The sequence below is a fragment of the Barbus barbus genome, assembly GCF_936440315.1.
Source record: "Barbus barbus genome assembly, chromosome: 42".
Lineage (NCBI taxonomy): Eukaryota > Metazoa > Chordata > Actinopteri > Cypriniformes > Cyprinidae > Barbus > Barbus barbus.
The window spans coordinates 18903906-18918096 of record NC_136720.1 but is presented as its reverse complement, the minus strand read 5'-3'; the positions used below and the strand labels follow the sequence as shown (position 1 = coordinate 18918096).

Here is a 14191-nt window from a genome sequence, read left to right as displayed (position 1 = left end):
ATGGGGAACGAAGCGAGCCTAGAAGGCGGCGAAGGGGCGCTCGCTGGATTACCAGCGGGACTTGCGCCTGATGGGAAGGGTGGCTTCATCCAGATGCCCGCTGGGGTGGAGGCAGACCTCAGTAATCTGTCTGAGGAGGAAAGAAAGCAGCTTGTGGCCGCTACGGCCAAAGCGCAGTCCAGGCAAGTTGAAGTGTCTATACATGTATGCCGTAATCATGATGATGATGTTCGTCCCTCCAGTGCCCGAGCGCTTGTGTTGAACGCGTTATGATGTGCTTGTGTTTTGATCAAGGCACTGCAGGTTGGCACATCACGACAGCAGCACCGATGCAAAAACATGATCACACCCATTCACGCTCTTGCTGCATGTTTACGGCCGTTTTATAGCGAGATATTTAATCCAGCCCAATTTTCAGCCATGCATATGATTGCAATTCAGTACCTCCTTAGTGCACTTCTGTTTCATTGCTATACATATGGATAGAACTATCGCTGATCTGAACAGAACGCATTTTTTATAATTAGTATCATCATCGTTAATGTGGTGGGTCACTGTATGTGCACAGTGGATGTGCATAGTATTTTAATGAATGTAGCTTTCTTTCAACCGACATATTCAGTCCATGCAAGACACCATGATTATAGATTGAATTAAAAATAAGCATTTCCTTGAGAAATATGAATCGATACTGACAAATATCCGTCCTCTGTGTATCCAGATATCCGTTGCGTTCTCCATGCACACTCCATCTTCTTCCTATGGGCTGTGTAGGTGATGTCATGAGCAGCTTTGGAAAACACTGCCTGAGAATAACACAAGTCTATGAAAATTCGATCACTTGAAAGCACGCGATCGACATTCCCTTTGACGTGATCTCATTCGTAAGCTAATTGAATTGTGTCTTTAAAGTTGCTTAGGCGTAAATGTGTTATTTTTACCCAAGCGCAAATAGGGGGAGGGGGTATAAATATTAATATGACTAAATATAGCACCGCAAGCACAAATGCCATCATGCTCATTGATCGCTTTTGCTTATTTTTGGGAAGTGTGCGTGTAGTATTACACCTGAAAACAAGGACCGTGTTATACAGCTAGGCTACATATATTATATATTGTTCGCTGTCCGTGGTGCTGAAATGCTTGAAGTGATGCGTAAGTGAAGAGCACCTCTCCATCAGAAACAATACGAATATTGGACGTGGCGTGATGATCTTTTCAAGTCAAGTCAAGTCACCTTTATTTATATAGCGCTTTCAACAATGTAAATTGTGTCAAAGCAACTGCACAATATCAAAAAAGGAAAATAGTGTGGCAATAATGTAAAATGAAAAGATTTAAATAGTGTCTTGTATGGGTGGCTGAATGACAGAACGCTCAAATATATGTAAAATAACACCCATGAGAACCACTTACAGTTTAAGATGCTGTGCTGAACAGCCATTGAGCTAACAATGGTGATGCACTGAAATTAAATTATGGTGACAATGAGCCAAAAACTAAGAAATGTTATTTTAAATTAGCCTTTATTTTTAATAAATAAATTATATTAAAATGATCATATTTTGATAAGTAATTACACTTCTTACTAGAATAACAAAGGCTAGAGAAACTTTACAGATGTAAAAACTGACATCAGGCTTTTGTAACTAGATCTGTACATTGTTTGAAATACAGAACAATGGACAAATGCACTAAAAGGAAGGTGGCAGGTTGCCTTGCGACAGTCTCTGTCTTCTTACATTAAAAGGCGGTTTCTCTCTTTATTGGGATGCACTAAATAGCCTCACAGCCCAAATGCAGGAAAACCCTATTTATTAAAGCACTAATAACCAAGAGAACAGTCTTCTGGCATGGGAACTTTAATATCCTAACTGGGAAACTCAAATATGTTTGTTAAAATTTTGACCACAATACGAAGGTTATAGGTACATTTACATTTATTCATTTAGCTGACGCTTTTATCCAAAGCGACTTACAATTGCTATATATGTCAGAGGTCGCACGCCTCTGGAGCAACTAGGGGTTAAGTGTCTTGCTCAGGGACACATTGGTGTCTCACAGTGGATTCGAACCCGGGTCTCTCACACCAAAGGCATGTGTATTATCCACTGCACCATCACCACCTCATTGGAGAATAATTTGAGCTTTTGGCCTTTTTGTGGCTTTAAGTTCTGGCACATACTTGGTTAGCCTTTGTATTTATTTTCTGTCACATTAAATTGTGATTAAAAACACTGAAAATTTACTTATTTTTTTAACTTATTCTGTGTATTTTGTTGCTGCAGTCTCTTAGAATGAATAAACTAGTTAAATATTCACTAACAACAGTTATAAACTGCATACGTATTGTGGATATGTCTCAATCTTGTTTATCTTACGTTGTGACCACGAAGCCCATTTTAGATTCACATTATTTTGCTTTTGATTGATTGATTTGATTGAATTTGCAATGGGCTTTGAAATTTATTTTTGGAATTTATCCAGGATAGCTATTAAGTAAATAAAGTACATAACAGTTTTTAAAAATCTATGTTGACTTGAGGCTATAATGAATGTGAAGTTGACCTTTATGTCTGCTCACTCCACAGGCCACCAGAGACTCAAGCTGGTGGCACCAGAGTCCCAGCAGGTCTCAGTAAAAGTCGGACTGTAGATGCATTTGGAGAGGGGCCGCCTCCCAAGCCAAAGCCTGGACGGAGCCCCTCCTCCCTCAGCCTCCTTGAGTCACGTTTCCGGCAGGAGCCCAAAGACCCAGAACAACCACGAACTGGCATGTTTTCATCTGGCTTCTTGAGTGGGGCCAACCCCCTGAGTGCGGTCTCTTCTGCCGTCTCCTCTGCCAGCATCCCAAAGTTTAGTTTGTTTGGTGATGATGAGGAAGAGGCGCCTGCAAAGCAGGAAGGAAAGCCTCCTGGCCCACAGAGTGGAGCAGGGAAGGGTCCTCCGCAGCAAGGGGGTAAGCCACCTCAGCAAGGTCCACCTAAAGGACAGGGGCCTGAACGTAAACATGGAGGTCCTGGTCCCCAACAACAAGGACCCAAACCTGGTGGACCAGGACCTCAACAAGTACCCAAACCTGGGGGACCAGCAGCCCAACAGCAGGGACCAAAACCTGGGGGACCAGGACACCAACAGCAGGGACCTAAACCTGGTGGACCAGGACCTCAACAGGGACCCAAACCTGGGGGACCAGGACACCAACAGCAGGGACCTAAACCTGATGGACCAGCACCTCAACAGGGACCCAAACCTGGGGGACCAGGAGCCCAACAGCAGGGACCCAAACCTGGTGGACTAGGACCTCAACAGCAAGGACCCAAAACTGGAGGACCAGGCCCCCAGCAGCAAGGGCCTGGGAAACCTGGTCCAGGGGTTGCAGCAAAACCCAATGGATCTCAACAGCAGGGTAAACCTGGGCCGGGGGCTCAAGGGAAAGCAAAGTGTCCTCTTTGTAATTCTACAGAGCTGAATCTGCAGGCTAAAGACCAGCCACCCAACTACAATACCTGCACTCAGTGCAAACAGCAGGTGTGCAGCCTGTGCGGCTTCAGTCCACCAGACTCAGCGGTAAGAGACATATCTGCTGCCTTCACTACATCATTCACATAGTCATAGATCTCACATTGGTCTCACTTTTACCCAGATATAGATAGGAGTGGCATATATTGTCAGCTTTTCATACTCAATGTACAAGGCTCTATTATTGTAGTCTTTCTTTGAAGACATCACCAAAATCAGTTCATATTTGTTAATTAAAGCTGCAGGGTTTTGTTTTAATAACCCTTCTTTGGTTCTGCCTAAAATGCTGCTTGCACTAATTCCTCTCATCCATGAGTTTGGAAGGAAAATATTGGCACAGAAGGTGGAAGATTATCAAGGTCACTTACATCACCCAGACAGGAAATGGAGGAAGTTGTTTTTCAATGTGTTTAGAAACTACATTCATCAGTTAAAAAGGCAGTGATTATACAGACGTTTGGAATTATTCCTGGACCATGTTAGAGAGAATAACAGTATTACTCACACAGTGATGAGTGTACAGTGTTAGTCTTGTTTTTTAAAGGATTTTAAAGTGTGCATTACAATAAATGACTCCGCCAAACCAACAATAAAAGTAAATTAAATATAAGTCATATAATTAAATCAGAAATTCATGACTTTCAGAGCTTACTAATCAATCCAATAAGAATAAAGGATTACACAGAATAAACAATAGCAGCAAGTTTTCCACAAATTAATATGTTGCATACTGGGTGTTTCTGTTGAGTGGCTGGCTATATACATGAAAATATTTTGATTGCTATTTTTTTAGTGAGCTTGAGGTAATGCAAATGCTAATCAATATTCTTACAGAAATGGTATTTGCTGCATCTAAGTTCATGTGCCTTGACTTTCTCTGTATGTTTCCACAGGGCAAGGAATGGTTGTGTCTGAACTGTCAGATGCAGCGGGCAGTGGGGGGCATGGAGCCTCCTGGACCTCCAATGATGAAACAGCCCCCCAAGCAGGGTTCTGCACCTCCCTCCCCACAAAGTAAAGAGCCACCGTCTGGGTCTCCCTCTAAGGGTGAGCCAGGGAAGAAGCCCCCAATGCTGACCAAACAACAAAGTATTGCTGATACGGGGAAAGGAAGCACACCTCCAACAACACCAAAATCTGGACCACAGCAGGGACCTCAGCCTGGACAACTAGGAGCCAAGCGTGGACAGCCTCCACCTCTTCAAAAACCTTCACAGAGTCCAAAAGGTAGTCCTCAGCCTTCTCCTGCAAAAACTACTCCGAAACAAGATGGAGGGGGCTTTTTTGGAGGATTTGGTCTGGGAGGATTGACAGAAGTGACAAAACCCTCTGCAGGTGCCCAGGCTACTGAGTCAGTCACAGGAAAGATTTTTGGTGGTTTTGGTGGGTCACCCAAACCTCAGGCCGGCTCTGCTTCTCAGACCAGCGAGTCGGTCACTGGAAAACTCTTCAGTGGGTTCAGTGGTCTCACAGAGTCGGCTAAACCTACGCCAGCAAGTTCTCAGTCTGCCGAGAGCATGTCTGGAAAGATGTTTGGTTTTGGCTCTTCTATTCTGAACTCTGCCACCAATCTCATTTCTGGGGAGGAATCAAAGTCTCCCCCAGAATCTCCTCCAGGATCGCCCCCTGATTCCCCTGTTGGGTCTGAAGCAGACTCTCCTCCTGGATCCCTACCTGACTCAGGCTCAGAGTCACCTCCTGACACACCACCTGCTTATTCCAAAGACACAGCATCTCCAAAACCCACAGCTGCTGAAGGAAAAACATCAGCGGACACGCCCCCTCCAAAATTGACAGAAGTAGAGTCACCTCCGACTCAAGTTTTAGGCTCTGAGGCACAGTCCTGCTGTCCACTCTGTAAAGTGAAGCTGAACGTGGGATCAGGAGAGTCACCCAACTATAGGACCTGTACAGAGTGCCAGAAGACTGTGTGCAACCTCTGTGGATTCAACCCCACTCCACATCTCTCAGAGGTAAGAGTTCCGCTGCAACTCTTTGTTAAAGTGTTTTTGAGCAATTATTTTCCTTCGTTTATAGGTGTATTTCCTATTAAAACAGGAAGTTGGACCAGAACACCTCAAATAGCTTGTTCTGTTTTTAGCTGCCTGTACTGTAGCTTTTAGTTTTTCATCACGGCCAGCAACACTAAAACATTTGCTTGTCGTAGGCAGGTGGTATTTATAATTTAGGAGGATGGGACATGCTTATTCTAGAGGGTATTTTATTGGACAAGAGTTTGTATATGTGCCTGTGAACAAGATGAGTCATCAGGGGTTTTTTTTTGTAAATTTTCAAGGTGTACATACTGTATGTGCTCCTTTTTTATGGTGATCAAAGGTGTGATTTCAAGCATTTCTCTGGAGAATGGCCTTTTGCTGTTGCTCTTTGAAGTTTTGATTGTTCTGTTGCATTATACATAAGTCTCATCATTCCTGTCCCTGTTTACTTAAAAAGCTTGACACTTCACTGTGTAATCCAATGCACTCTGAGCCTCTTCGAGTGAATGTGTTTAAGAATGTGTCTGCACCCATAGTCTGATCCCATCTCAGATGATTCACCAACTTGCTTCCTGTTGGAAAGTAGCCTTTGCTTTTTAGTGAACTCAGAAGGTACTGAGGTATGTTTTAATGTTTTTAAAAATGAGCAAAGGAATATATTTGAGAGGATTGTTCATCTAAATAGGAAGATTCTGTCATTTACTCACCCTCGTGAAGAATGAATTTTAATTGTTAGGTGAACTATATATATTATATGATAACTTTAATGTGTTTATTATGCATAAATTATGCATAAGATTAGCTGTCATTTTATGATTCATATTAGCATGAGTTGCCTAGATGATCTAGACCTCGAGGACTTTTGTTGATTGATAGGTTCTATAATTAGTTACTATATATTCTATAATTACCTACTAAATTATAATATATAGTAGTTAATTACAGTAGCTAATTACAGGGTTCCCACAGTCTTGGAATGCCTGGAAATATCAGGTTTTAAAATTGAGATTTTTCTTTTTTTTCTCCCCAGGCTTGGTAAAGTAGCAAACATGCTTTTGCTCTTTGTGATTTGACTGTGTAGAGCAACACTTGCATGCAGACCGGTGTGTCAACATCAGTCTGTCCGGTGAGGGTAACTGCCTGTGTGACTCAGAGCTAATAATTGTCTCCTATGAGACACAAAGTTGTCTTCCTGGAGCTGTGTCAAATGTCATAGTGTGTGTGTGTGTGTGTGTGTGTGTCTGTGTGTATGTATGTGTGTGTGATTTAATGTTAGTGTATTTGACTATGACTATGAAAATTTTAATGTATTAATTTGAAGTTGTGGCCTCTGACATACAAACTTAAAGTGTTTTTCATATGGAAAGAAGCCACTAAATTTAAATTCAGTTGCTGCAGAATAAACCTAATCAGGTATATTCTGGGGCATTTTGTGGTGGTGGTTATTAATATTATCATTATTATACAGTGCATGGTTTCTTTGTGAGGTTTCTTCTGCTTACTGTAGTAAATGCTTAATTTTTGTATAGTTCTTTAAACAAATGATAAGGTTCCTCAAGGGAACTTCACGTGTTCTTTCATCCGCATGAACAGGTTATGCTAAGCTGAGATGCTTTGACCTCCACACCGCGGCCTTTGATGGCTTTCACGTGTAAAACACCCCCTGTGTTTGATCGTGGGTTTGCACACCAGGTTGCTCATTCTCTCTGTAATCCTGTGAGTCTATTTCAGGTTTTCCAAGCAGATTAGCTTGAGCATGTGCGTCTGGTTTCACCTCACATGGTGCAGCCAATGACTTCACTTATTATACTGTCAAGAGTACCCTACCAAGATGGCTGACAACACTGATCCCCATTTAGCTTAGACCAGAACTGAAAACAGAGACAGCCCTGTCATTTTTAACTGTAGACAGGCCTTATTATAGTAGACGTTAATGCATGAGACTACATGCCTCAGCAGTGTGTTGTTTATTCGTAAGATCGTCCTGATCAAAAAGGCTCAAGGCCGTACAATATTGCGTTATCAGGATCAGTGCTGAAGTGCTTCCATTTGAAGAACATCCTCACTTGAGATTAGATTTAGTCTCTTTCTCCGTCTCTCTCTCTCTCTTCCTGCGAGATTTCAACACTACTTGTGCTACTGTGACAATGTGGGGCGAGTTTGCATGTGAGAGAGTGTGTAATAATCTACACAGGATTTAAAGGGCAACAGCTGAGTTTTTCTAAAGGCCACTTAAGGGCCATATTTTAAAATCTCTCAATATGTACAAGGGTTTAATATGACACACTGTAGCTTTCAAAGATTATCTCCATTTCTCTTTGTTGTTTCTCTTACTTGTCTCTCCAGTGGCAACACACCTTCTCCATCAGATTTTTCACTTATTCATGTGACTGGAATTCCTTGTGGCGCTGCTCCTCTACCTCATTCCATCCTCCTCCATGGATTTATATGACTTGAATTAGAATCTCCTATAACTCCCATTCTGTCTCTATTCTTTCTTCATCTTCATTCTTGGCTTTTCTCGCTGGTTGTTTTAAAGAAGGCTGGAAATGTTCCCTAGACCATCACAGTCTGTGTATAATATAAAACACAAAAAATTTTAGAATCTGCCCAGAATCTAACATGCTTTATTTATTTAAAATATTTTGCTCAAGCCTTGCAGGAACATTTCAGGTTCAATGTAAGTTGAGCTCAACCAACAGCACTTGAAGTTGAAGTTTATTTACTTTTCTGCTTAGCAATACTGAGATTGAATTATAGCAGAAAGTACATTGAAATATAAAATTACATGAATACTAATAATACTACTCCAAAAAAATAATAAAAGATATACATTTGCACACATAAACATATACATCTGTCCATACTTAAGCAAAATATACATCCATTCACTCACGCACATAAACATAAAACATTTTGAAACATACAAGTGCAACTACAAAAACGACCCTAAGCATCAACATTGCATGCATTGAACAGTCTTATACCAAAAGGAATGGTAGAACTAGCATAACGTTTTGTCCTTGCTTTGAATAATGCCAAATTGCTTTGCTTCCTAAGAAGCCAACCGTTTTTTTCACCCCTGGTTGATCTTTCTGGGCTATCTCTTGTATTAATTTAATGGTGGCTTGCTCTCTCCGACCTTGTAAGTAAATCAGGTAGATGTATTGATGTGTTGGTAAATCTCTCAGTGATTCTTTTGAATGCATTCCAGCAAAGCTGCTTGCTTTTTTGTGCAACCAACTAGCAGCACATTTGCATACTTTAGACAGGGTCTGATCAAGGAGCAATACATACTGACTAAATCATCAGCAGAAATCATCAGCACTTGTGTCATAATGTTGATAACCTCTATAATTTCAACTTCATTTTCGATGTCTGTCCTATGCAAAAAATCAAGTATTTGGGTTACAGTGAGGCATAACAGAAGTGAATGGGGTTAAGCCATTCACAATAAAATACTGACTATTGCAATATTATAACCACAAGACATAATCAAAATGCGTGCATAATTTTAGTGTGCAAAAATCACTTACTATGCTTTTCTATGTAAAGTTATATCCAGTTTTACAACTGATGGAATGCTTTAAAACCTAAACCCTAAACAAACATAATTTGCCACTCAAATAATACGAAAGTACTTCTATTTTTATTTATTTATTAAATATACTTTTTATTTTTTTAAATGTACTAAATTTGCTATATATATATATATATATATATATATATATAGCAAATTTATATATACATTTTAATTATCAAGAAATGTCATTTCGCCCCATTATAAGTTCCTCAACATAACCTTGTCCTTTTTTAAATGGACATCTCAAAATGATTTTTTGTGGAAATAAACATCATGCTACCAATGCTGTTGATTGAACCTAGCTTCTGAACATTAAATATTAATTTAACTTGACAGTATTTAACCCAGTACATTTAATTAAGGTGTATCCACATACTCTATTCAGATATAAATATTTTTAGTGGTCCAAATTCATAATTGGCAGAACTGCACTTAGTTGCACATGTCATCTTAGCTGATAAGCAATTTAAGATCGTCCTTTTATCGCTAATGAGGTAGGCATTGTTGGACAAATCAGGTGTGACGCTTTTTCTGTGTGGCACAGTGTTGACAGTTTCACAACAGTCCCAAAGAGAACTGGACCAGGGATTAGATTTCACACTCTCTGGGTTCTTTTTTTTTTTTTTTTTTTTTTGGTTGGCCATCTGCCTTAGGCTTTGAGTCACTTGCCAGCCACCTGATGTGTCATCCCTCCCCACAGTGCACCCCCACCTCAAAAATGACCCATTCATTCCATGCATACAGTCACAGACAGCCCAGTGTAACATGAAATCAAGTGCATGTTGTTTGTCTTTTGCCATGTCTCTATTCTCCAAGGTTTGCCCAGAAGTTCACGCTCACTGTGACCCATCCACCTCCCACGCCACCAGTGTAATAGATTTAGCTGACTCCCCTTCCACAGTATTTCCAGCCCGGGGTCAGATAAAGCACTGCGTGGCCTCCCTCAGAGCAGAACTCCACAGTTTTACATAATCAACCACCTCCCTAAATCTGAGCATCCAGCAGCCAGAACTGCTTCATGCTATTGTGCTGACTCTCTATAGCTGCAAAGCAGGCGTGATCACATTCTGTCTTTGACCTGATTTGATTCAGCCTTGATAAAAAGGATGCATTTCAACATATAATAATATTGTCAATATGCATTTCACCAGTTTACATATTCATAATGTCATAATGAAACATGAAATCATAATTTACTTTATTAAATATGTATTCCTAGTCTCAGTGTGCACGATTCATTATTGCAAATTATTCCCAAGATTAAAATGTGGTAACACTTTTCTTAAAGGCGACCTATTATGCTCCTTTTTACAAGATGTAAAATAAGTCTCTGATATCCCCAGAGTGTGTAAGTGAAGTTTTAGCTCAAAATACCTGTCACGGAACACTAAGGGAGCACCGTGGAAAAACAAGGTCTGGGTCCAAATGCAGATGAAACTACAGTTTAATAAACAAAAAGGTAGACAAACAGAACCAAAAACAGATCAGAACGAAACTTCAAGACGGGATCAGGAATGATATACAATTTCGGCAACAAATGTGCTTGCATCAACCAACAACAATTAATTAATTAATAAGCCAGACAGATTAGCAGGAGTGTGGTGTATAAATAGTCCATGACAATGGGAAACAGCTGAGGGTGTAATAAGTGACAGGTGTGTGGAGTTTGGGGAATGGAGGACGGGAGATGGTGACCTCTGGTGGAGAGAGGAAGAAATGCAGGGCCCGGACTCATGACAATACCCCACAGATAATTTTTTATAGCTTGTTAAAATTGCCAGTTTTAGGGTATGTGAGTATGTTGCTTTAATGCAAATGAGCTGGTGCTCCCGGAGAAGAGGGCGGAGCTTCAAGAGCTCAAGCTCCGGCAATAGCAGTGCTAGCCTTTACAAATAAACATTCCCCTATTAGTACAAGCCTGTTATATTTACAGAAAACATACTCTGTTTCAAAGTCAGTCATCTGATTATACTGTGCATAATAAATTCGCGTTTATGAATTACACATATGGGAGCACGGCGCGAAAAAACAAACAAACAACATAGCTGGTCTCATGGTGCATGGCATGCTATCACAAGCTTTATAAGACCCACTCGTGATTATGAGTTCAACAAACTCAAGCGATCGACTCGCATTGCTTTCATATGCAACTTTTAACTACCACATTCCTATTCACGATCATTCATGACGACAGCAGCAGTGAAAACAGACAGACAATGGTAGCTTTAGCATCATTAGCCTTACAGAGTGCCAAGAAGCTCTTTCAGAAGGGCAATTTGGAAAGCAAATGCGTGATACTTACTTTGTCTGAAGCAGACGTTCGCGCACGAAGTGTTGGTATTGATCCCTACATGTATTGGGGACTTTACCGATTTTTTCCAGGACATTTCCTTAGACAATGAAACTTAACCACAGTGTCCTCAGCAGCTCAGATGGAGGGAGTCTATGGAGACTCCTATGTTCGTTAGTGCATCTCAAAACACAACACTTGAAATGCCTCTTTGGCGCTGACATCGTATATCTCCAGCAGCTACAGCAAGTAATCAGTAACGTTAATGGCGGAGGCGGACCGCAGCTTCTCACTCAGGGCTGTGTCTATAGGGCAGTGTCACAAATGAACTTTTTCCCCTCGGTGACGTGAACAGAGGGAGAATCTAACAGCTCGTTCTGAGAGTCTGTTTATGATATTTTTAGATTATAAAAAAATTAGTGGGTGGATTTTTACCATTATAGGCTTGTTGTTTTCACACACTGTGGCCACACAACTGTTCAAACACCTTATAAAAGTGATTTTTGCATAATAGGTCCCCTTTAAAGCCTTTATGTCTAAAGCATTATAAAGGGTTATTAAAGGCTATATTGCATTATAATTATTCATAATGTGCTTTCATACATTATATATTGTCGTAAATAATTATAAACAAATTTAAAATGCATAGTGTATCAATAAATTGATAAGTGTTATAATGTCTTAACTGTGGTCACAGTTATGCATGAGATTGCACAATGCATTATAAGGTGCATAATTAATGCATTAAAACTACTTTAAGTAGAGTGTTACCAAAAATGTATTTTGTTCTCTTCATCAAAATGTGATAGCTTTCTCTGCCTCTAAAATATATTTCATGTTTTTAAAATTAAAACAATATTTCCACCACTCTGTCATTTTGACCGCATTTCAAATTGATGTAATTTCAAAATGTTTTTATTTTATTCAAATTATATGTAATTATATGTAATTGTGTTGAACAGCATTCTGTGGTGTAAAATAAATTTTTAACACATTTTAAATCAAATAAAAGACTCCTCTGTCTTAGTTATAAAGCAGTATTGTTATATAAATACAGTATTTTGCTGTATTTTCACAAAATAATATTTACATAATTGTTGGTTGTGCTGAAAATAGCACCACAACTGAGGAACAGTCAATGTGTGTATAAAAATGTGTCACCAAAATGATTTGTTTTTTGACTCTTTGATTATATTATGATAGTTTTTTAAAAATGTAATTAATTATATATTCACACACAATTGAAAAGTAAAAAAAAAGGTTACATGATCAGCTGGATAAACAAGATCCTCCCAAATTTTGCACATCTGTTTAGAGTTTTGCATAGAAATTAGAAGTTAAACTCCTTAATTCTTCCTAATACTTCAGCTCGAACACTTCATATCCTCTTTAAAGATCTACTCAACCTACCTCTGTCTGCTTGTTCTGTTCCCATAGCTACAGTGCCGTCTCCCAATCTGTCTATTTGATCACATTATATAATGTGTACAGACGTGTGTGTCTGTGTGCCTTCCATTGCCATGGAGATCTGTCTGTTTGATTATGATGTTTGCTTTGTTTATCTTTAGCAATCTTCTGATTTCTAGCCTGCATTTCTGAACAACACCTCTTAGTCTCTTAATCAATAGGACTATGTGTCCATGTGAATGTCCTGTCATGCTGAGGCACCAAATTTTTGTTTTATCTGGAGTTTTAAATATTCATTATTTATTCTTGGCTTAATCATACATTAAATTGTCTGTCTGTCTGGCTCGCAGTCAAAGCTGCGTCTCCGTACTCTCTTGTACATTGAGGCAAAAATAGCCAGAGTGGTAGAGGCAGACCCAAGAATGACTGCAGGACATCATGGGAGATGTTCCTCTTTGTGGCATCAAGCTTTTATTGCCATGTATGTGACTGTGTTTTTTTTCATTGAGCTCAAAAGGCTCTCTTTTAGGCCAGATGCATTCCTGCAGTGTCAAGTCAACCACGTGCCATCCTGTCCCTGATGTTTTGAAAGCAGTAGTATTTTTAGATGTGAAGGTGTTTTGTGTGTGTATGACGGAGAGACAGCCACTAGGCACCCTTTCCATTAAACCAAGCTCCAAACCAAGTGTACAAAGACAGCAATCTCACCACTGAGAAATACATGTGTTATGCTGACTCAAATTTTAATGTGTGTATCTCTTAATGTGTTGTTAACATCAGACACTTAGTATAATGAAAACTGGCACATTTTAACCAAGCAGGCAGCACCAGGAAATCAGTATGGTGCCAGCACTGAGTCTTACAGGAAGTTTGAACCTCACACAGACCTACTGTAGCTAGCTAATAAGGAGAGGAAGAGGGGTGGCGGATGTGAGAGGAGGAGAGAAAGAAAGAGCATTGAGAGTGAGAGAGGAGGCGGTGAATGATATTAGAATTTGGAGGAGGAAGTGTGTGGAAAGGTTGAGAAAATATGACTTCCTATTTGTTTGCTTATTGTGCATTTATGACAGAAGTAGAAAACAGTTTGACTTGAATACTTAATTTGGTCACATTTAAATCTATGAATTAAATAAAAAGGTTTATTCTGTGTATCTAAATCTAGATAATCTTACAGTTACTATTATAGTTTTGATAATCCTACATTACTAGTCCTTTAATTCCTATACTCTGAATTTGTGCTCTGCATTTAACCCATCCAAAGTGTACACACACAGCAGTGAACACACACACACACTGTGAACACACACCCGGAGCAGTGGGCAGCCAATTATGCTGCAGCACCCGAGGAGGAGTTGGGGGTTCGGTGCCTTGCTCAAGGGCACCTAAGTCGTG

General features: G+C 39.9%; 1 protein-coding gene across 1 annotated transcript in view; it reads left to right on the top strand.

The window, feature by feature from the left end:
* Positions 1-14191, top strand: part of LOC306861908 (protein piccolo-like) — a gene marked incomplete at both ends in the record, with an annotated part of 46474 nt that continues 32283 nt past the window's right edge. The window contains 3 exons of the mRNA XM_079404391.1: positions 1-182; positions 2592-3570; positions 4416-5495. Of these exons, the coding sequence (XP_079260517.1) occupies positions 1-182; positions 2592-3570; positions 4416-5495 (2241 nt within the window). The remainder of the gene's footprint in view (positions 183-2591; positions 3571-4415; positions 5496-14191) is intronic.